This window comes from Sceloporus undulatus, chromosome 6, assembly GCF_019175285.1.
Source record: "Sceloporus undulatus isolate JIND9_A2432 ecotype Alabama chromosome 6, SceUnd_v1.1, whole genome shotgun sequence".
Taxonomy (NCBI): Eukaryota; Metazoa; Chordata; class Lepidosauria; order Squamata; family Phrynosomatidae; genus Sceloporus; species Sceloporus undulatus.
In genome coordinates, this window is record NC_056527.1 from 52,144,930 (window position 1) to 52,170,214 (window position 25,285).

A 25,285-nucleotide genomic window follows, 5' to 3' on the forward strand; every position below is an offset into this window, starting at 1 on the left:
TCTTCTGATGCTGTACCACTTCAGTAAGAAAAGAGCACCCCCCATGTTAAAAACACAGTTTTGTTTTGTGTGCCTTCAATCCGTTTCGACTTATTGTGACTGTAAGGCAGTGGTTCCAAACTTGTGGGTCGGGACCCCTTTGGGGGTCGAATGACCCTTTCATGGGGGGTCGCCTAAGACCATTGGAAAACATCTATTTAATTACAGTTATGAAACAGCAACGAAATAATTTAATGGCTTTGGGTCACCACAACATGAAGAACTGTATTAAAGGGTCGCGGCATTAGGAAGGTTGGGAACCACTGCTGCAAGGTGAACCTAGCATAGGATTTTCCTGGCCAGTTTCTTCAGAGGGAGTTCGCCATTGCCATTCTCTGAAGCTGATAGAGTGGGACTTGCCCAAGGTTACTGGTGGGTTTCCACAACTGAGCCGGGGTTCAATCCCTGGTTTCCAAGTGCCCTAGACCAAAGTTCAAACCACTCCATGACACTATAGTGCAGTATTCTATGCATATAGAATACCATATGCATAGAAAACTAGTATAGGCAGGGAAAAGGCTATGTTACATCTCTTTTGTAGGCTAGTTTTGATGAGCAAAGAAGGTCGGATATAATGGAACTTCCTGTTCTCCATTTGTAATCTGAAACTCCTGACTCCTTGTGCATGAAGACCAAATGCCACCTTGGGTTTCACATATGGAGCCATTAGTTTGATATTGATCCCCACATGAAAACTACCACCTCTTATAGATTTGCCACATCATAAAGAGGTTGTTCACACAGCTCTGATAGGGTAAACAAGACCAGAATTTTGTTAGATAATTAGTCATTATCCCACATTCAAGCAGACTGAGGTCCAAGTGATAGTAAAATAAAGAAAGGGGGGGCACAGACTCTTGTAGTTCGAAAACTAAATAAGGTATTCACTGCCTCAATTGATATATTGGAATTCACACTGAATCAAGGATGGTTTTGGATATGCATTTTTCATACTGAAAGTGTCAAAAGCCAACATAGATTTGTGCTGTATATACCTGGTGTGCCCCCAAACCTGTTACAAAAGGACAATCATAATTTTTACATGCCATGGAAAACCAGTGGTTGGCCCTGGGCAAGTCACACTCTCTCAACCTCAGAGGAATGCAGTAGCAAACCCACCCAGAACAAACCTTGCCAAGAGAGCCTCATGGCAGGTTTGCCTTAGGGTCGCCATAACTCAGAAATTACCTGATGGCACACAATTACAAAAACTACAATTTGTACCCAGCTTTTAAAAAGGCATTTAACATCAAAGTAGCACATACCCAACCCAAAACTTAAGATAAAGACCACAAGGCTGTCCACACTTCTCTGGGTATTAATTCTATTGACCTTAGCTGGGCTTACTTTTGAGTAGACACAAACAGTGCCAGTAAATCAAGCAAAACAAGGGGAACATTGTACTGAAAAGCAGCTGCATACCATTTTAAGCCTGTCTCCAGAAACAGCCGTTTTCCTTAGGCACCTTGTTCTTCTCACTCAACACTCCACATACCAAACTCCCACCCTGCATGTTCATTGTACATCTGAAAGACCCCTCAGGCACTCTTATTCTGGTCATTTTTCTTGTTGTTGTTCCCTTAAAATACTGAGGTGACTATAAGAGGCTTGTGCCTAGCCCCCTCCCTGTATAATTTAATTTGAAGTAATCCCAGCTACTTTTACTCCTAGTTATTCCCAACCTAGGATTGCAACATTCCCTATGCAGACCATTAGCCAGCATGGTGTAGTGGTTTCAGCACTGGAGAACAGGGTTCAAATCCCTGCTAGGCCATGGATACCCACTGGGTGACCCTGGGCAAGTCACACTCTCTCAGTCTCAGAAGATGGCAAGGGCAAACCAATCCCTTTGAGGAAAACCTGCCAAGAACACCCCATGATTGGTTCATCTTAGGATGGCCATAGGTTGGAAATGAGTTGAAGGCACACAACAAAAGACTGCAACCTGAAAGTACTCTGAAAATGCCAAGACCAGTAGTAAGTAGTTGAGGACAAATGTTTTCCAATCAGGGGGTTGGAAATAAAACTGAGGGGAAAGAGGAGCAAATTCCCAAAGTGAAGTCAAAGGCGTTTATGGCCGACATCCATAGTTTTTGGGGAGGTTGTTGGACTAGCCCAAAAAACCCACAAAAAATCCCAAATTTTGCTACTTCAGAGCAAAGTCCAGGGTGAAGAGCTGCCCTCTTTTTCCAGGATGTTTTCAACCTTCTGTCCAGGAAGAATTCCAAAATGTCCTCCATTTTGAGCATGACGAAGAAGGTGTAGTGGTTTGAGTGTTGGACTACAAGTCTGGAGATCAGGCTTCAATTCCCAGCTTGGCCATGAAATCCACTGGGTGACCCGGGTCAAGTCACACTCTCTCAGACTCAGAGAATGGCCACGGCAAACCCCCTCAGAGCATCTCTTGTCAAGGAAACCCCACGATAGTGTTGTCTTAGGGTCGGAAATCACTTGAAGGCATACAACACACATCCAAGAAGCATGGATTCATATTTCTAAGAGTGTTTCTAGCTTTTATTTGGTCTTGAATGTGCATTGATTTCCAAACTCTGGTACCCCCACCACCGATATCCTCCCATACCACACTTTACAAAAAACGGTTTTTGTACTAGTTACTCATTAATCATAACTGCTGTACATCACTGAATGTCACGGTTATAGTTGTGACATCAAACAACCAGTGAAATTAAAATTATACCTTTAAAAAACAATATCATAGGCACAGCCCATTTTTACCCAAAGACAGGTGTCTGAGTAGCGCTGGTGTCACCCCCGCTTAGGGCATCACCTGATGCGGTCTGCACTCCCTTAGTTCCCACTGTTCACACCATCTCTTCAGTGTTTTAACACGACACAAGCAAACGCCACAGCCCATTTCCACCCAAAGGGCAGATGTCTGAAGTACAGCAGTGTCACTTCTACTTAGGGTGTCACCTGGTGCGGTCTGCACCTCCTTAGTTCACACTGTTTGCCCCATCTCTTCAGTGTTTTAAAAGGCCACAGGGTGAATGCCACAGGCCATTTCTTTCCAACCAACGGCAAATGTTTGAGGCTGAGTGGTGTCACCTCCCTTTCGGGTGTCACCCGGTGTGGTCTGCACCCCCTTAGTTCACAGTGTTCCCCCATTTCTTTAGCATTTTCAAGGGCCACAGGGGGATGCCACAGCCCATTTCTGCCCAAAGGTAGTGTTTAAGGCACAGTGGCATCAGCCCTGTTTAGGGTGCCACCTGGTGCCCTCCGACCACACCCCATCTCTTCAGGGTTTTAAAGGGTGAATGCCACAGGCCCCCTCTGCTCTGCCCAAAGGCAAGTGTGATGTTGGAGGCAACCCCTGGAGCCTCAGCCCCTTCTGTCTGTGGGGCCTGGGTGGGGCGGCCCTTTCCCCTTCTTCTTCTTCTTCCCTGCCGGGGCCAGCCCCCAGGCGCCGTCGGGGCTGCTGCCAGACAAAAGCGCTGCTTCCCGCCTTGAGCCGGCCATTCCTCAAAGAGGAGCCTTGCGCGCAACGAGGAGGAGGAGGAGGAGGAGGCGTCCTTAGGGGCTCCTGCAGCTGCTGCAGTGGAGGACTAGTCCTGGAGCCCTTTGGCCCTGCGCCCTGGACGGCTGGGGCTGAGGATGGAGCAGCCGGGCCCCCAGAGCCTCCACCACCCCCAGCAGCCCCAGCCCCATCCTTCTCCTCCCCGGGGCCCCGAGGATCGCCCCCGCTCGCCCACGGTGACCACCACCGCCTCCTCCGCCTTCACGGCCAACTTCTCCTCCACCTCCAGCACCCTCGCCTACGACAAGGACTTCCTCCGGACCCTCCCCGGGCTCCTCATGCTGGCAGAGATTGTGAGTAGCCTCTTTTTTCTCCCCAGCGTCCGCACAGCAGGAGCCACCCGCTTCCAACCCGCTTTAACTCTTTCTGGCTCAAGGAGAGGGAGCACTTGGCTGTGGCTCCAGACAGAGCAGGGGGGGGCAAAGGTTGCCTTCCTCCTCCTCCTCTTCTCCACCTCCAAGGAGGACGAAGCTCTTAAAAAGGAGGACATTTCAAGGGGGAATAATAATAATAATAATTAATAATAATAATAATAATAATGCAAGACCTGACTGAGTAAAAGCTTAAAAGACACCTAGAAGTATCTGGCTGCATCCACACTGGAGAGATAACCCGGTTTGGCACTGCTTTAAGTGCGTCTTGGCTCAAGGCTATGGAATTCTGGGAGTTGGAGTTTGTTGGCCCCACAACAAACTCCAACTCCCAGAATTCCATAGTCTTGAGTCAAGACGCACTTAAAGCAGTGCCAAACTGGGCTATTAGTCCGGCTCTGCTCCACTCTGGGGCCACCACAAACTTCAATTCCCAGAATGCCATAGCAATTCCCAGAATGTTATAGCCTTGAGCCAGAAAGAGTTAAAGCAGTGCCAAACCGGGTTATTTCTCCAGTGTGGATGCAGTCAGATACTTCTCGGGGTTGAAGCTTTTACTCAGTCTTGTATTCTTATTATTATATTATAGTATTGAGCCTGGGCAGTCAAACCCGTGTCAAACTGGGATTATTCCTGCAGTGTGGATGCAGCCATGGTGTAGGGAAAGGGGTTTTTCTACTGCAGCTCCCCTCTGCCCTACCAGTGTTGAGGGATTATGGAATATGCAGTTCACCACAGCCATAGGGAGGACCACACCTCAGTATCAAAGGGGTTAAAAAACTGAGGAGGATAGTGTGGCATAATGGTTTGAGTGTTGCACTTTGACTCTGGAGGCTGGGGTTTGAGTCGTAGCTTGGGCAAGTCACACTCTCTCTGCCTAAAGGGAAGGCAGTGGCAAACCTCCTCTGAACAAATCTTGCCAAGAAAACGCCTCATGGTTGCCATAAGTCGGAAAGGACCAGAAGGCACATGATACAAACATTGGGCCGGGACCAGGGAGAGCTGAAGGCTGCTATTCTCTCTGAGCCTGGCATGCCTGATATGTGTCACTTGCAGTAATTACCTGAAGGAAAAGAAGAGATGTGCTCTGTACATGCTCAGATGCTGCCTTGTGTTCCAAAAGGATCAAGACTGTCCCTTGTTAATGGATCCTGGTCCTGAGCCTTGATACAAACCAAGCCCCTGTTTAGGCATAACCAAGAAGAAGAAGAAGCACTGAAAGCTTTTGCTACAACTTCTTTCACTCACTTAATCTCAATGATGCTACAAGATCCTTTTGCACACTGAGATGCAACATGTAACACTTATTTCAAGATGCAATAAGGACTTAGAATATTTCACATGTTCTGTTGCTCAGTTCCAGCAAAAGTTAGAAAGAGCCTAGAGGTACTTTTAAGACAAATAATTTTATATTATGGCATAAATGTTCATGGGCCAGCGTCCAAGTATTTGTTTGTTTCCCTGGGCTACACTTTATAGCCAAGGTGGACAGTTGCGTTGTTTTAGATGCATTGGTCTACAAGTTCCATCTGCCTTATCAAGCCTTGTCAGTGGATTATGAGAAATGTAGTGCAAAACAGCTGGTGGGGCCATCGTTGCCCATCCCTGCTCTACTGCAAAGGTGTTTTTGCATGGTAATAGCTGGTAAGTAATATGTAGTTCTTGTTGTTCTGTGCTTAGTTGTTTCCAACCTCTGGCAATCCTAAGGCAACTCTGTAAAATGGTTTTCTGAGGCTGAGAGTTTGTGACTCACCAAAGTGACTCAATGGTGCAGTGAGGACTCAAACCCTGATCTCCAGAGTCATAGTCCAATGCTCAAACCACTACACTACTTTCTTTTTGTGATATATACACCGGAGAAGGAAGGAAGGAAGGAAATAAGGAAAATATGAAAGCTTTTATAGGGGTGTTCCCACATTTTCTTTTCAAAGATATGAAAGGCTTGGTTTCCTTTTGAGAAGGGCTGTTTCCTCCTTTCCCTCGTTTCTCCATGGCAATCCTTACAAACATCACCTCCTTCATTTTGTAGGTGCAGCAGACCTTTTGGGGAGGGATAGAGAATTTGGACAAAGAAGAACATGTCCTGGTAACCATAGGGTGGGTTCATTATCCTAAGGGAAGCCTTAAAGAAGCTTTATCCTGAGCCTGACTTCAGTAGTTCTTCTGAAACAAAAAGGGACTCAAGTGAATGGTGGTGTTGGATGAACCGATGATTGCTGTGGATAATGGATCACCAGAGGCTACTTCAAAATCCTGGTGTCAGGTGAATGCTGAGTAACTAAAGTAAAGGGACTCCTGTACAATCATGGCAGACTTTATCCCCTGTAAACACTTTTGTTCCGGTATCCACAATCTCATTCTCTTAAGCTTTTGGTAGTGAAGAGGAAGAAAGCTGCCCAGGAATGCGCCTATCAGCCAGGAATCCACTCCAAGAATGTTTGCTGGGAGAGAACAGCTGGGAAGAGAGATAGGAGTGCGGAAGTGTTCTGAATAATTTGTTATCAGGGGTGTGTAGTATCATCTGGCAAGTTGAGCATAAACTACTTGTGTCACAGCAGGCATGTGTGTTACTCACCTATCTTATTTTATTATATTTATTAAATGACTCAATATCCTACCTTTGCATCCTTCGCAGCAATTGACTAAGACTGCTTTAAATTATTTAAATTACTAATTATAATTTAAAAATGGGGGGGGACCAAACTTCAGAGGGAACTGGACTTAGAAATCAAGTGTGTCATACTTGAATATTTATTTCTTATAATAGAATTGTATGATTTGTCCCCTTACTTTAAAAAAAAACACACACACACATTAGCATCAACACAAACAATACAAGATTTAAATAGGTTACCTTTTGGACTACAACTGCCAACATCTCCTATACAACATGACCAAAGGACATGCGAGTTGAAAGCTGTTGTCCCCAAAAGTAACTTTTTTAAACTTTGGTGATTATATATAGGAGGACATGTTCCCTGTATATTGTGTGGAGGAAGAATTACCAGTTTCCCAAAGCAAGAAATTCCAAAGTCCTCACCTGAACCTACTAACTAAAATGAAGTAGAACTTTTGGAGATGACCTGAATGGAGAGGTAGGATGGTCCCTTTGAAAATCCTGAGTCTAAACCAGGTAGAAGTAATCAGGTAATGACAAACACCTTGTACTGGAATAATAAATTATCCCCAAACAGATAGAGGGTACAGGTTGCGTATGCCTTCCCTGAAATACTTGGGACCAGAGTTGTTTGGGATTTAGAGGTTTTTTTTTTTCCAGATTTTGGAATATTTGCATAATTGTGAGCCAGCATGGTATAGTGGTTTGAGTGTTGAACTACAACAGAAGTGACTTGAAGGCACACAACACACATAAAGTAAGGTGTCTTGGAGGTGGGACTCAAGTTTAAACACAGAATTCATTTATGTTTCATATACACCTTAGACAAATAGCCTGAAGGTAATTTTATACACAATATTTTAAATAATTTTGTGCATAAAACCAAGTTGGTGTTACATTGAACCATCAGAAAGCAAAGTTGTCACTGTCTCAGCCATCCATGTGGAAAATTTTGGATGTTGGGAGTATTTCAGATTTCCAGATAAGGGATACTCAACCTGTGCAGTCAGTCCTCCACAACTGCAGGCTTGCCGTCCATGGATTGGAGCATCCATGGATGGCCCTGCCCCATTCTCCCCAATGTCGGCATGTGCACACTGCTGTGCAAATGTGGCCGTGCACACAGCACACCACCATTTAAAACAACAGTACTTGAGGTCCTGCATTTTTTGTCTTCCATGCGGGGCAGAACAGAACCCCCGTGGATACAAAGGGCCAACTAGTATAAAAATTACTATGACTATTTTGAGGGTGTGGGATCATTAGTGACTTTTATGATTAAATTTACAGAAGAGTTGCCTTGTTATTAACCAATTTAAATAGTTTAGATTTCATATGGTGAAACCTCAGTGTTGAGAGCCTCTTGGGTGTTCTGAATGTGATAGGGACAGTTTCTCTTGAATGTAAGTTAGCTGGTAATTTAATCAAAACTACTTGCTCATTGCTGAATAGTATAATATATTGCAAAACATTTAAAAATATTTTTTCCAGATATAATCTTGTTCAATGTGCATTAATACTGTGGGTGGCCCAGGTATGAGAGATGGATTCATACTGATGTTAGCTGAGTGCTGGCAAGTTCAGTTGCAGATGTCTCTTACTATTAGAAGGAAAGCCAGTGTATTATCACCCAAAGTCAAGGGTGAGGAATGTTTGGCTCTCCAGATGTGGGATTAAAACTCCCATTGTACCATATAATTGGCCAAGCTAGATGGAGCTGACAGGAGTTAAGAGTCCAACAACATCTGGGTTCCCATCTTGTTACAAGGTGGCTTTGTGAGATGTGATCCCCTCATGCAGTATATGTCATATGAAAGGGAGAATGGAACCACACTTATTATTCACCTTTAGATATTAATGTACAAATTTCAGCTTCTCCAGCAGTGGGTTCTGCCTGGTCTAAATTCTGAATCACAAGGGAAGCCTGCATACATTGAGTGAGCTCCTTTTTTTTCAGATAGCCCATAGATACAGCACTTGGATAGTGGTGGATGGGACTGAGATGGTAATGTGAATGCATCCCTGGATCTTCTCTAGATGATAAAGGGCCGAAACAAACAAGCCCGGTAAGCTGGTTTGTGGCCGGCTTGGGAGTATGGCATTTACACAAACCACGACCCTGAAGCATGCTGACAATTACACACTGTCCAGCTTCCGGGCAGCTTGTGAGCATGGCATTTGGATACCACTAGCAAAGGAGCGGCTTTTTCTGCCCCAAATAGGAGTGGACTGGCAGAAGCTGGCCAAATTGGGGCTGTGGCGTGCAGTTGCTGCAGCCCCCATCTGACTTTCTCCAGGGCTGCATCAAGCCTCCCCTTTAGGGCCTTCTGTTTCAGCCCAATTATATTATGAGGATAGCATACCTGGATAGGGCTTCTAGTAGCTTTGATGTAGTCTGAAATTAAATGCCATCTTTTAAGTTTCTTCATTATCAAATGTGTCATAAGTATAATTTGGATTTGTTATCCACAGATTCAAGCATTCACAGCTTGAAAATATTCCTCCAAAATATAAATTCCAAAATTGATTTTGCCATGTTATATAAGGGACAACATTTTCCTGTGCCAATTTATTTCATGGTATTTCAGTATCCATAGATTTTGGTATCCACAGAATGTCCTGGAACCAAACCCCAGTGGGCCTACTGTATAACTTTTTGGGATTAAAATCCTCAGAACTCCCCAGCCAGAAAAACTGATGGGCTTCTGTGAATTGTAGTGCAGTGTGTTTCTTGATTGTTTGGCTGATGGATTTTTGGGAGTTGCTATCCAAAAAAGTAACTATGAGAAAGTTGATATCTGTGCAACTTGCTTGATTGGCCGTCCTCAGAGACCTAATTCTCTTTGTGTCAGGTTCATGTAATATTGGTGTAACCTAATTTTCTTACTGCTGATCATTTTTTCTGCAGCACTTCAAATGTATGTGGAATGCTACAGTGGGTAACTTTGTTTATCATTGCACCAAAGTCTAGAGTGAAGCTGTTAGAAACTGTGGTTTTATTCTATATAATGATCGTTGATCCTAGAGACTGAAACCTAGCATTTTTTGTATGGCAATACTGTAGGCAGAACCTTAGCTTCTGCTTTAATATGCCTTGTTTACCACCTGTTTGGAACAAGAACTGCTTTAAAACCCCAGAATCATTTTACCCTTTTATCTAGAATATTTGCAGCGAGCTCCTACAGGTTATTTCACGGGAACTCCATGTAATTGTAAAGACCTGCCCACATAGATCAGCTTGTAACTCTACCAATGCCCCTCTCCCTTCCTCTGGCCTTTGTTGAACAGGTTATTTACACATTCAGGGGCCTAGGCTCAAAAGCCTGTTGTGTAGAATTATAAAGAAGTCGGTCTCTTCTGTAACACTCATTAGCCGTCACACCTTCACTGTAGTGTTCTGCCAAAGTTCTTGCAATTTATTAGAGACCATGGGATGCTTTTTGTTGATGCTAAATGCACAAACACACACATTTCTGTCAGCTAAGTACATAACATAGAAATATTTTCAGTGGGAGAAACTACTATTCTCCCCACACACATTTTTTTTGTGTGGTAATTATCCATAAACTAGTTAAATCAGATAAGCACAAAGCTAAAATCTTTGGCAGAAATCCAATTACTAGCTCTACCTAGACCAGGTCCACCGAATCAGCAGCATTATACTACTGGAAAAGAGATTCCACCTCAACATAGGAAGAACTTCCTACTTAACATTGGAATATGCTGCCTCAGAGTATGGTGGAGTCTCTTCCTTTGGATATTTTTAAACAGAGTTTGGATGGCCATCTTTCAGGGGTGCTTTGATTGTGTATTCCTGCATGGCAGCAGGTTGGACTGGATGGCCCTTGAGGTTTCTTCCAGCTCTGTAATTCTATTATTCTATTGATTTAGCATTCAAAATTCAATTCGTCTACCTTAAGTTGGAACTAGAAATTGATATAGCCCTTTGCCACTCATTCAAAATATTTCTGCTACAAACCATTCTACAAGGTGTCACTTCTGGTTTTTGTTGTGGGAGTCATCTACACCAGTGGGAAACCCTGTACTCACCCCATAGCAGCAGCACAGTTTCACAGTCCATAGTTATGCCAGTAATGCCACACTCAACTTGGTGAGATCAGAGCAACCCAGAAGAAAAGAGTGGTTATATGGCAACTACATGTCCTACACTGCCAAATATTTCTGGTCATACAATTTTGTCCTTGCCACTAATCTGTATTTTCCCAGTAAATACAGGGTAAAAGGAGGGTGTGGTGTTTTTTTTTAAAGAAAACCCCAACATTGCCTGTTGAATAACCTACCTTGATGTCCATAGAGCAGGGGTAGACAACCTTTTTGAGCCGGGGGCCGGGTTGCTGTCCCTCAGACAACTGGGGGGCCGAAGCCAAAAAATAAATAATTAAATAATTTTAAAAAAAAAATAAATATATAAATAAAAAAGGACAAATGTAGGACAAAATTTTCAAATGGAAGACACTTTTTTTTTAAAAAAATGGAGGACATGCAAAAAAATTTGCTGATTTTTTAAAAAATGTTAATATAAATGCATGTTTCTGAGGCTTCTATAGACAATTGCCCCCCAAAGGCCCCGGCGGCAATCGGCGACAGGACCGGGCTGGGGCTGGTCCCAAGGCCTCGCCGGGCCGCAGGTTGCCTACCCCTGCCATAGAGTAAACCCATTGTGCTTTTGCATATAAAATGAGTGGAATGCCTAATTCCTCTATTTCCAGAAAAAAGTAGCCAAATAAAGAGTAAATCTTAGAACCTTAGGAATAGCCTAACAGTGGTGTTGTTGGATTTTGTTGCAAAATGCTACAATTCTATCTACTTAACTGGATATAAATCTCATTGAGTTAACCAGGACTTCTTGTAAACGCATTGATCTCCATGATATTTATTTCTCAAGATAGTGTAGAGGTTTAAACACTGGACTAGGACTCTGGGAGACCAGGATTCAATTCCCCACTCAGTCATGAAAGTCCACCGGGTGACCCTGGCTAAACCACATTCTCTCAGCCTCAAATGAAGGCAGTGACAAACCTCCTCTGAATAAATCTTGCCAAGGAAACCCTGTTATAGTGTCACTGCAAGTCACAGTCAACTTGAAGACACAGTCAACTTGAAGACACATAACTAAGTACTGTATGTATAGAATTAAACAGTAAAGCCTATTAAAATCTCTACAATATATGAGGGATCATATTTCTAAATGGTGAGAATATTTTGAAATCAGCATAATCAAATATTTTAGCACATTTTAGCACATTAATTTTATTATTTGAATATCTGGCCCACCTTTCTATATCAAACACCTGGATTGCCTAATTACAATAAAGCCCAAAATAAACCAACAGTAAGAATGTGCATCATAAAATAAAATAAAAACAAATACTATTTAAGTAGCCCAGTAGGTTAATACCAGAAAAAGTCATTCAAAGAGGCCTCCTTTTGGAAGGGAGTCCTGGAGTTGTTATATCCACAGATAGAGAAAGCCCTCCACATCTCTGCCAAATTCATCTTTAGAATATTTAAACTCAGTGCTTTACCACTCCTAGTTTCTCAGATTTGTTTTGCTCTTGCTTGATAAGGTGTGATTGAACTTTTCCTTTGTCTTGTGGGCAAAGCATAGAGTGATCTGGCATCAGTAGTGATGGGGAGGAGCTCATGAGTATTGAACCACTCTGAAAAACATTGCTCTGAAAACTAGTTGCCATTTGGAAAGTTTGGAACTTTTAAAAACATATCTACGCATTGCTTATTCTAGTAAAACACAGGAGAGCACTCAATCTGCTTAGTATTGGATTGCTAATTTATAGAACACAATTTTTCTTTACACATGGTAAAGTGTGATTATGGAGCCTAGTAAAGTCATCAGCCTAAGACTATATCAAATTCTCCCATGCCAAAAAAGGAGGGAAATCATCTTTAAATTAAAATGACCAATTGCCCCTCGGGGTGTCTGCATATCCTCGTCTAGATGGCTGTCTTAATAGCTTTTTAAAAAAAAACTGAAGTTCTGTTGTTGCATTTCCTAACATCAACCTATCTGCTCTTCCTTAGGCAAAATCCACAATTTAATCACTTCGGAAAATTCAGCATAGCTCCAGTTTTGCCTAGATTATTTCTTTTCTTTAACCCTTCCAATCCCTTCCATCTATGATGTGATGATAGGGGTTAAGGTAGGACTCAGCAGGTGGTAGAGGTTAAGGTAAGACTGGTGAAAAGACATTATGTAAATATAACAAATGCCTTCTTCCATACAATCTGCCCTGCACACTTAGGTCTTCTGGGAAAAATCTATTGCAGCCAGCAAAAACTAAAATGACTGCAGTTAGCCAGAGGACCTCCTCTTCTGCCACTTCCAAGTTATGGAATGGCCTGCCAGAGGAGACCCATCATATTATCAATTTTGACATTCTTAGTCCACCATAGATTTCAGGGGTCTATGAATGGAAAGTAAAGTTTTGCAGCTAAGTGCATAATGTTCTGAGAACCAGAATTAAGAGTGATTCTGTACATATTCTGTACATATTATAAATGAATCAGATGCTTTAAATCAATGTGACTTGTATTTTATTCCCATCTCTCTCCAGTAAGCATGTATAGGATGGCAGCTGTAAAAAGGATTGTTCACACCTCAAGTCTCCGTAAAGGGTACCTTAACTAAAATTCTAGCAAATGTCAGGTATGCTGAACGAGAATCCATTCTTGGATACCCATGACTGATACCATAGAGACAGAAAGCAGAAACAAATGAACAATTGTTCTTAGTACATTTTGTGTCAAACTGTGAGGGAGCACCTGTATTTGTTTGTTTTTCCCCAAAGCACTCTATTGAACAATCAGTATCATATGACTGTAAATGACTAGTTTAATTATTGGAGAATGCATAGTCTCAAAATAGATTTCTAAAGGTAACTCTTGTTTCCTCAATCAAGAGAATCATGTAGCTGCTGTACTACATTCAGGAGTCTTGCAATTCTTCTCCTTTGATAGGCCTCTGAGAAAAAAGACTTTGGATATATCTTTGTAGGACGAGCTGGTCATTTTGACCAAAGTTTGAATTCACCCATCTGTTTACACTAATAACTATGCAGGTCTTAAAGTGGACATGTTTATGATAGGTTTGCAGCCTAGATTGTGCAAATCTTAAGCAATGAGATGATTGTTTCAGGTAGGCTATAGTTCATTTCTAGCCATAAGAAGCTTCAAGGCAGTACATAACAACAGAAACACAGTTCTGTTACTATTAAAATAAACCACTATAAAATCAAAGAATACAGTCCACCCTTGTGGGGGATCCGTTCTGGACACACACACACACACACACACACACACACCACGTAAGGCAAATTTCACCTATGTTGGAGTCCCATTTATTAGGAATGGTGGTGTGCACCTGTGGCGCATGCGCCAGTTTGTCCCTCACCACTCACCATCCGCATAAGCTTGAAGCGGACTGTATAAATGCAGCTATCAGCACAGGAGGCATACAGTTAAAACTTATTAAATGATTAGCAAAAAAGGAAGAAATCCTAGCTGAACACTAACAACCATCAAAGGAAAGAAAAGTTGGCCCACCCTTGAAAGTGAGTTCCACAGGTATAAGGTGTTGCTACTGAGAGGGCCTATCTTGTGTTACTTCCAACTGTACCACCATCCTTATGAACAGAACAGGATGACCATATGATGACCATATAACTGAAGAGCTGGTTCATCTGAGAAAAGGTGATTCTTCAACTATCCTGATCCAAAGCCATTTAAGGTTTAAGAAGGAACAAACAGCATCTCCCGTTCTCATGTGGCTGCTTGCCAGGGCTGTCCCTACTATCCCATGTAGTGAGGTGGCTGTCTCAGGCAACAGAGGGCTTTATCACACTAGGGTGCAAATAGGATTTAAATGCGAGAAAACCAGGAAATGTCATGTGATAAACATCAGGACAACAAACAAACAATGAAGAAAAGGAAGCAGGTAGAGGCTGCAGCAGTTTGCTTTTGTCTGAGACTAAGAAGAAGGGAAAGTTTTTATTCCCCCCCTTTCTCCCCACTACTGAGTTAAATCAGTGCAGAATACTTTTGCACCTCTCACTCAGGGGCTCGACAGATCACCTTGAAAGGGTGGGCTGGAGCTTCTTGTTTTTGCTCCCGAGGGAGACCACAGCAACCAAACCATGCGGCCTCCCTCTGCTGCAAAAAGAACATGCTGAAAGTGGGTTCTTTGTGTGGTGCGCAGCCACACAATAGTGGAATGGTAGAGGATTAATCAGGATTGGTTCTGCCAAATTGGGACAATGAGAGGACATAAGTTTATAATGATTGTATTTTTTTTTCTGTCAAGAAATGAGAGTGGTGAACAGGCACCAAAATAATGATTGGCTTAAAGTAGTGTACGCCTTGCCTTGATTTGGTGGAGGGAGAGGCAAACTAGTTGCTGTTCTACCTCAGGCAGTAAAATGTCTTGGCCCAGCCCTCTTGATTGCCAGTACTGTACCTATTTGTTATCCACTCCCCCACCCTGCAGTCAAACACCAATTAATTGCAAGAATATGCCTTAGTAATTTGTCACACCACCAGCAGAAAGTGCAGATTAATTAGGTGGTATTACTGAATAAATACTGCAGATTAAAGCAATGCTAGCTTCTGATCAGGCAGTTACCTCTGTGGAACAGTGTATGGAATGGCAGTTTACTGTCATGCATACATTGCAAATTAACAGAGTATGATACTGAGATAACTGTTGTTGTGTGCCTTCAAAATATTTTCAACTATGGCGATGATCCTAAGGCAACACAATTCTTGGTTTTCTGGGACTAAGTATGTGTGACTCGTTCAAGCTTACCAGTGGGTTTGCATCAGCAAGCAGGGAATCAAATTCTGGTCTCCAGAGTCATACACTCAAATCACACCACCACACTGGGTCTCAAGATATTAGGCAAAAGATCATATTTAAAAAGCAGTTTTTTAATTAGAAGAAGAATGTCTCTTTCCATTTTCATTTCATGTTATGTTTGATTTTGTGCACCAATTTAAGAGACTGCAACTTTCTTTGCTTGAAGCAAGGCATTGTACAAATCCTTCTCTCTGAAATTCAATTGCAATTATTTTTACAGACTTTTAAACCATGGCAAAAGATAAAGTGGAACACATATTTCTATTGGAATAACTGTTGCAATGAAAATTTGCTTTGCAGGAAAAGAATATTTTTAAAAATCAATTTTATTTTCAGAGCACATTGTTATAATTAAGAAATCAGATACTGTATCAGCAAAGAATACTGTATTTTTAAAATAAAAAAAATCAATGTTATTATTTTCTTTTGCTTTAATTATTATCATTCACAAACTGTATGTAGCATTTTTACAACCCATACACCAGAGACTATTAGATAGATAGATAGATAGATAGATAGATAGATAGATAGATAGACAGACAGACAGAGATGATTGGAAGTTTTTTAAAAAGCTGGTATTATAAGACCATAATGATCAATTTTAACGAACTGTAACCATGCACATCCTTAATACTTGCATATGACATTTCTGGTAATCATCCTTTTTCACCTTTTGCGGGTTTCCAATGGTTGAAAACCTGAATAAGCATGAACAAACATTTGCAAATATATCTATTTTCATATACTGTAGTTGTATTTATAATTTGATCCAACAATCACACAGTTAAGGTAGCTCTACTTTTAGGCCACTAGTACTGTATGTACATTCCTTTCATGTTACTATTTTTAAAATGTTACTAGTCTTAAAATAAAAAATCCCATACAAACCAGCCTTTGATACCATGAATAAAATTATTATATTACTTTTTGAATATTTGAAGCTTGTCTTTTTTATTTTAAAACTGTAAAATATGTAAGACATCTATAAAGAAGCCTGTACAATACCTTAGCAGGCATGTTGAATATTTCCTTGTAGAACATGGTTACAGAAGAAAATGAAAAAACGATGCAGTGCTTTGCGCTAAACCAACTAGTTTTTTTCTTTTTTCTTTCTTCCTTTTCCCCCCTTTTGGTCCAGCAGAATAAGGTTTTCTGGGCAAATATTTGCAGAGCAAGATAATCTGTAAAAGAAAGGTAATGGGACTGCTTAGAAAATGCCTTTGTTGAGGGCAGTGAAAACTCACCATACAAGTGATAAATGAGACCAAATTCTTTACATTAGTTACACATATTGGCATTTACATTTCCTTACAGGTTTGTGTGTGTGATAGCTTCGAAATTTGCTTTGACAGTATTTTTTTTCAATACATGGTACAGTCTTAGAGAGGCCGTTTGGGAGGAGCTGAAAAACATTTTCAGTGAATAGGGGAAACTTCAGAGAGTTTAAATGGCTCCTTGTTTCTTTGCAGGCACAGAAACAGCAAAACCTAGTAGATAAAATAGTCAAAATTACAGAATAAATTAGACATATGCCAAGAAATGTTATCCAGGAAGTGTTAAGACCTTAAGAATATCCCTTGCTAAAATTAGTGGAATATAAAATGCTGAACTTTGAACCCTATCGCATGGGGCTAAAACCCCGGCTTAACTTTCCCGAATTCATTCCTAATTCGAGAGGTGTTATCGCAAAAAAATCACTGCCGAATTGTCGCCCGTCTGAGTCCTGTAAGCCGCTTTGACAGCCATTTTTAGAAGTCAGAAGCGGGGGTTTTAACCCCATGCGATAGGGTCCTCAGTCTGGTTTGGGTTTTTGATGTCTAGAGATGCTAGAACTCAGTTTTTATTTTCACAGCTTTAGGCTTGTTTGGTGTAGAAACTTAATTTTTAAAAAATCAATGTAATTCTTTTAGTACCTTTTTTTCCAGGATTTGCAGAGAAACTGTAACATTTTGCTGTGAGCTTAATTGTTATACAAATAGGAAAACTGGATGAAGATAGTTGAAAGAAGAAAGATGTCCCTATTGTGTCTGTAAATACAATATTTTAGAAGTTCCAGTAATCCATTGAAGAGTTAGAGCACTGGGCATGAAGAACATAGACTAGTGGCCAGCCTGGGTGGGAATAATGGAGAGTACCAGGTTTGGGCCATTTGTCCTCAGATGCTTTTGTCAGTATCACAATCATTCCTCCTGGAATACAGGGAATTACCTTATAGTTACACTATTCCATCTAGCCCATTGTATTACTATAGCAAGATAGTGGTGTCAGACAGCAATTCCAGCCACTGATAAATGATTATACAATAGTTTTTTGTGGTTTTTGCAGGCTATGTGGCCATGTTCTAGAAGGGTTTATTCCTGACACTTTGCCAGCATCTGTGGCTGGCATCTTCATTCTCTGGAGATGCTAGCCACAGATGCTGGCGAAATGTCAGGAATAAACTCTTCTAGAACATGGCCACATAGCCCAAAAATCCACAAAAAACTCTGAATGCCGGCCATGAAAGCCTTCGACTTCAGATTATACAATGTTTTTAAACAGTTTAAATGATGGTACATGCACGTTGTATTTGGGTGCAAATTAACTGCCATTTACAAGATCACTTCAGTTCAGAAAATCCAAGTAGTAAAACAAAAAAGCTTGATTCAGAAACTAAAGATGTTCACAGCAGCCGTATGTTGTCAGGACTGAGGTAATATCGGTTACACAGTATAATAAAAGCACTTAGCAATTATTATTTTTAAAAAGGTTTGCATCCCATTCATCCATAAATCTTTGAAATTTTCTCTTCCCAGAGGTACCCTTCCTGTCTTTTCTGTGCCAGCCATTTCTCATGAGACTGAGCTGGACTCTCTCAGAGCGATATCCACTCCTCACACATCTGCTTGTTAACTGTCCTCTGAATGGTAAACAACCAGCATCATTAATAATACACCATGTCCCATCAACCATTATTTAAAAAATACTACAAGCCAACATTTATAGCTATCAAGCATGGCAGGAAATCTGAGGAATTGTGGCCCTGGCAGTAATAGTCATTGTGGTAAAACAATTAGTTCCCTAGAACCTTAGAACTAGAAGGGACCACAACAGGAACCTTTCTCTTCCCTGTTAGTCTCCTTTTCTCAGGCAAGTCAAATGCTAAGGGAAAAAAACACGAGATGGCCAATGTGGATAATGGAGCACACAAGATATCTGTTCATTAGCTCTTGCTCCAGTCTCTGTGCTGGACTTGAGATGCTGTGAATGGAGTGAGCTGGGTGTGTCAGGCAAGGCTTCCACAGTGATGACAGCACAGAGACACTAAGATTCTCTGCCACCCCTCACATTGCACAGGATTTCCTCTATTTTCCTTCTTCTCCATTGTGATAGTAATTTCCAAGTTAATTGCTGTGGAAAAAATGGAACACAGTATGTTTTAATGTCTACATGAAAGTAACAAAACCATGTACAGTTGGTCCTTATCCACTAATATTTTATCCATGGATTAAAGTATCCATGGACTGAAAATATTTAAAAATATATAAATTCCAATAAGCAAATACTGATTTTGCCATTTTATATAAGGGACACCACTTTACTATGCCATTGTGTTGAATGGGACTTGAGCATCCACGGATTTTGGTATTCATGGGGGGGTCCTGGAACCAAACCCCAGCAGATAGCAAGGGCCCACTGTATAAAGTAGTCCATCACCCCCCAATTATTCCATGGATAGAGCACTATCAGTTGGTACAAATTTAGAAGTTACCCAACCAGTTATAAAAGTGATAAGTGGCTGTGTTCATTGACTGGAAAGAGGGGGCAGGAGACCAGCACCGCAAGAGGGGAATGTTTTTGGTAGGACCAACTCAAATGTCACACAATTGTGTGCTGTCTTTTTGAGTTCTCCATAATTTTTTTCTCAGTGTGGGTGTCAAACAAAATGGAGGGGGGTGTTAGCATGCTTTTGAACCCCCTCCCCCAAGTCTGCAGTTTGTAACTTATCTTCAAATGGAGTAGAGGAAGAAAGGTGTAGACACAATTAGATTAGCCTTTGCCAGTTGCTAAGAGACTTCAGGTTGCGTCAAGGGCTCTGGTGACAAAACATAAAAACTGCCTCCCTTTTATTTTATGTTTCGAAATATGAAGTCCTCTTGTATGGACATAACTGGAATGAAGCTAAGACAAAAATGCATGGTTTGACCTTAGGTCTTGTCAGGTCATATGGGAAATTTTAACAGAGGGCTCTCTAACAGAGAAGGCTCACAAAACTATAGTTCCCAGAATCCCCTAATATTGTGTCAGGGCAGTTAACGCTGAGGAAGTTATGTTGCTTGTAGTTTGTATTATGTATATATTTGTGTATTTTATGTTTGTATGTTATATGTTTTTAATGAATATTTTTTTTAAAAAAAAAAGCTGTCTCAAACTGGATTTTTTCTGCAGTGTGTTTTGGAACAGTGTCTTTCTTTGCATTATTCAAAAGTACTGTATATTACCTATAAGAGAGACTTGGTTTTATGTTGAATGTCCTCAGTTGCAAACTATCCAGAGAAGAGTTTGCAGACTTCCTTGATTTCATAAACATAAATGAGTGATAGTTTCAGGTCTCTGACTGAAAACATGATTTTGAAAAGAAATGTGGGACGCAAAAGTTGTAGCAAAATTAAGACTTATATTTTTAAGTGGTCTGCTTGGTGAGAGGACATTAATGCATTTGTTGTTTTGTGAGACTAATATTTTCTTTGCATCTTCCTGTGAGAAACTGTTGCAGCTGGAATGGTTACAAATTTTGTTTCCAGCAAGTGGTAGGAAAAGCGTTTCCTATATTCAGACACATGTACAAAATATCAGAGAATAATTCTGGTGCCAGCTATATATAGCTAGTGTAACAGGAAGGTGGAGATCTAAAAACAGCCAAGATTGCTAGTGTTAATGAAGCAGCTTTATACAGCATTGTTCTTTTGAAGCCTTTAGAAATGCTTTAAACAAACTGGCCTGTGTAAATAAAGTTCTGCCAAGAGTCATTCACAGTCCTTGTTAGACATTCCTTAACCCCCCAAAAAGTGCAGGGGGGTAGAAAATGCCACTGAAGTATTGGGCAGGCATTGCACTGAAGTAAATAATATAATGGCAGATAACATGTACTGCTTTTCAAAAGTGCCTATCTTAATTACATTTCCTAGGACTGCATTGTTTAACAGTTCCCATTTATAAATAATAATGGACATATTTTAGAATCTGAGGATAGGAATGTTTAATGGCATTTCTTATATGGAACTAATGTTTTAAATAGTTCAATATTTTATATTCCTTGTTTTCTTCCAAAAGCTATACCTGTTGAAATTCCTCCTTTGTATAACTGTTAAAGATACAAGAGCATTGTACTCTTTTACATATGACCACTACATTTTTTGAAAACAGGATGTGAAAGATTTGAAATGACCAGTCTTCATTGTGTTTACTTGAAAGGAAGTCCAATACATTGGAATTAGTTTATTTATAGTAACTGTCATGATTGTATGAAAATAGGTTAAGTCCAATTACAGTATGTACATGGTCCCAGTAAAGTTATCATGAGATTCTCCTGTATTAAATTACTCCAGTTTAGCATCAGTTTGGCACTTTTTGCATACTTTGATCACAGTTATGTTATTTAAACTGCATTGTGGTGGTGCCTGAATTAGGCCAGTGAAAAGGCTAAAAATACATCACACTAGGTTTCAAAGTTCACTAGCTTCTTCATCAGGAAATATCATTTTTTTTAAAAATCATATAAAAGAAGAAAACAGACCATGGTAGTGTTATTGATTTGTATCTGAAGTATTTGCTTAAAGTGGTCTTTAAGATGGAAATTACTGTACAAATAAGATTTACAAACTACGGGTTGCTCCTTCTTCAAATCACAGTTTCCTAGTTCTGCTATTTTCCTGTCACAGGAAGCCATAGCTTAACAAACTAGGAAAGCCTCTAACTAGCAATTTCTCTCATCTATAGGTGTATGAAGGAGTGCTTGTTTAAGAAATCATGATTTATTGGAAAGGGAATAAGTGCTAACCTTCTCATTCCATTTACAGTACATCATGAGTTCTTAAAATGACAGTATTTAATATGAGACATGGCATTATACAAATAAGCATTGCTTTTTGTATTTTAAAAAATCATTTCTCTTTTCTTCTCATTGGGTGGTTGTATTATTGTACTCCTACAGTAAGGAGTGGGTAACAGCTCACTATTCAGAATCATTACTTTGGATCTAGAAAAGCGCCCTGAGAAAACAATCCTTTACCACTGCTGTATTGTCTGCAGAAAGAATACGTTCTGCTCCATGTGAAACATAATTTGGAGCACATAACAGCCCTTTAAAAATAAGTCCCAAAGGGCTTTACTATTAACATTAACTACCATGATTAAATATTGACATGTATTGTTCCACTAGAAAAAAAGAGGTCAGTTCATATATACTGAATGGGGAGGCTTTCTACAGTCAGTCTGCTTACTGTTTCAGATATGTTTGTAGGATATAACCCTCTGCACTCCATATCAAAAATGAGATGTAACCTGTATGACCTACTGTCAGAAAAGCACCATAGAACTGGATATCTGATGCAAAGCTTGGGCACGAATAAAAAAACAAATAGCAATATTTTTTATTATTATTGCAAAGATATACACTTCCCCTCCAGGTACCAAAGCTATGTCTAGCTGTATTTATAAAGGTGAAATCTAATTTCTGTACTGAGTGACCTCCACTTGTCTAATCCTTTCCTCCTGCCTTCAGAAGATTTTGTGCACTTATTTATTCTGCTTGAGAACTCTTTTGGACGTACATACTACACTTTCATTTATAAAATAACTGGTTGACATTACATGTTTTATTTTATGTTTCATTCCTTAACTGTGAGGGCCTGTGTTATGGTGACATTTTCTCACAGCTGAGATCCTCCATTAGAACTTAACTCAGCCTGTGCAATTCTACATCCTCCATCTTCTATCATGCCAAAGGAGGGGCTGATGCTTATCAGTGGGGAAGGGAGGGAAAGAGAAGGTGAATGAGACCATGAAGCAGCAGCATGACTTTGCTGGAGCGTGGGAGAGGGAGAGAAATGAGGCTGTGCTCATAGGTAGATTGCACCTTCCTTTTTCTTCCCTTAGGAGTCCAGAGCAGCCATGTCTTTTTGGTTTGAATTCCTTCTCCCCCTCCCCTTCATTTCCCACCAATAAGAAGCAGCAACAGTTTCCCATCTCTGGCCTTGATAGCTGCTCGTGAATTACATTTTGGTATGGAGGGGCTGTTCCCTTGCCCTTCTTTCCAAAACTTCTCTCCCAAGTAACTATCAAACCCCAGAAACAGGCTGCTGTTACTGCATCTTATTGGTGGGAAATGGAAGTAAGTGACACGTGGCAGCCCACATGTTCCATGTTATCATTTCATTTTCTGTGTGTTGTGAGATAAAGTATTTAAAATATTTTTTCTAATAAAAGAATCCCTAGTGTGTATGCATGCTATGAGATTTGGCAACACTTGTATTTTGTTTTTGTTCTAAAACCAAAAATACAGATCCTGCCAGGAGAAAATAATGTGCCCACTTGCGGCCTCTCTGCTGTTTGTTGTATTGTATTGGATGTTTAAGACTTGTTATATGTTTCCAGAACATGAGTTTGAAACTGTGGGTTGTTTGTTCTTATGCTCTGATGAAGAAGAACAAAGACTCAAAGAACATGGAAATTTATCACATGAAGGCAGAAACTAGATTAGGTTAACTTGAACAGAAAACAAAAAAAAAACCACAAATGTGGGTTGTTTTTCAGACGACGTTTGGGTGAAAGAGAAATAACATGAAAATAACCTGAACAGAAAGTCGCCAAAACCCATTCCTTTTTACTTTTGGGAATTTCCAAAAGTAAAAAGAGTGGGTTTTGGCGACTTTCCATTCGGATTAATGTGGCGTTATTTTTCCTTTACAGAAGCACATCTGAAAAACAACCTGCTTTTTCAGATTTTCTCAGACTTTTAAATCCCAATTCTGTATGGGATTTAAGCAATTTGCCTCCATGTGATAAACTCCATGGTATGATATGGTGGAAAATAAGAGCCCTAAACATGGAGCCATAGGGAAATACTGAAGTTGTTTGGCAGACTCTTTTCAGTGTCTGCTGAAAAACCATCCAGTTACAGCTATGAGCACAATCCATCCAAAGTGAAGCACTTTGGGGTCTGCTGACTTGAACAGCAGAGAGAAACATAAGCTTTTACTCTCAGGTTGAAATCAGTGGGATGTGGAATAGTTTAACTCTGGGCCATGCCCTGTATATTTTCAGTGTCTATTGAAGTCTAGAGAATTATTTTGAAAATGCTCAGATTAAGGTGATGAAAAGCAGGAGAACATTTTTGACAGTTGTGTTGAAAGAAGCTTACACAGTTATGGTTTGTCATGTCTGTAGCAGTGCTGCAGGAGGCGAATAAGCAATCCTGCCAAAATAATCTCTTCTACACAGTTATTAAAGCATCACTGTTGTGGCTTTATTGATGCCTCTTCATGATTCCTAGGCATGCAGGCTCATTTCTCCTTTGCTAGCCAGTCAGCAGACAAGACTACGCAACAAGAAACCACACAGATTCTACAAACCACTAAAAAAGAAAAGTTCTTGTAACGTAAGAGACAATCAGGATATTATGACACAGGCTTACATCACTGCAGTAGTTAGTCCACTTTTTCAGCCTACCAAGCTTCATGAGAATAAAAGCTAATAATGAACCAATTGTTCTAGCATGTGTTTCCTAGATCTCAGTAGTATTAGGACCTCATATATTTTCCTTGGCTGGCTGGGTGCATGACTTTTGAATCAATTTGCAAGAGACATTTAAACACTGTAGAAATCTGTTTTGCGGCATTATGTCCCTGTATACTAATACAGACCAAATGTAAAGTTATCAGCCAAGAGCCAGCCTGACCTTTTAAATTCTAATCAAGAAATGTGTAATATTATTTTGGAGTTTGTCAGGCTCGATAAAATACCACGTTCAGTTTTCCTGAACCAGCTGAAAATGTCAAACAGCCCTTTAATCCATTATTTCTCAAAGCTGTGACCAAAATAAATGAGATGTGGCTCAAAGCTCATGCAGGGAATAGGACAGCTTTCATTGAACATCTTGCTTACAAGAAACAGTTTGTTACCACTGATGGGCACTAGGCAGTATAGCTAGCATCTTAAGCTTGGCAAGTATTGAACAGTGCACATACTGCTCAGATAAAAGTCTTCTAATGGCTAGTCGGAATAACTCTGAAGAACAATAATGGAAAGTGTCATAGGACATGAGTAGTGTAGCCTGCTGGCAACATTCAGCACCTGCATTCCAGGGGCTTCAAGGGCTTTCAGGGGCTGCCATATTGAACAGTGTACATACAGATTCCTACCCTAGCAGTATCTGCACTGTTCAATACTGCAGCCCCTAAAAATCCTTCAGAGTCCTGCAGATTCTCCTGCACCCCACTTTTAAATTTCCTCCCAAGTAATATTACGGTAATGTGATTTGTCTGTCCCTGAAGCACTCCAAAATGCACCCAAAACACACACAGATGTGGAAGTTTCCCCTCATCATAACCAGTCCAACTTTGTTACACCACAAAATGGCAAACACAAGTGATGTGATTTCACTTTCTCTTCACTGTGACAAGCTAGTGCAACCTACAGTGGGGTGTAAGGGGGCAAAACTTAGCCCCTTTTCTCAGTTGTTTGCCCATAGAATATTAGTCCCATGAAAAGTCTTGGTATGTGATTGTCATGACACCCCAAGATTTAACATCTGTAGCTATTTTCTAGAAGATATTATAATCCAGCAGTTGTTT

The 25,285-nt window shown here is 40.5% G+C and overlaps 1 protein-coding gene across 2 annotated transcripts in view; it reads left to right on the top strand.

The window, feature by feature from the left end:
- Window positions 1–3,511: 3,511 nt before the first annotated feature.
- Window positions 3,512–25,285, top strand: part of CMTM8 (CKLF like MARVEL transmembrane domain containing 8) — a 30,971-nt gene continuing 9,197 nt past the window's right edge. The window contains exon 1 of one of the 2 annotated variants that reach the window (XM_042477380.1): window positions 3,512–3,867. In XM_042477380.1, the coding sequence (XP_042333314.1) occupies window positions 3,652–3,867 (216 nt within the window). In that variant the 5' untranslated portion in view covers window positions 3,512–3,651. The remainder of the gene's footprint in view (window positions 3,868–25,285) is intronic. The other variant, XM_042477381.1, reaches the window with a different exon arrangement.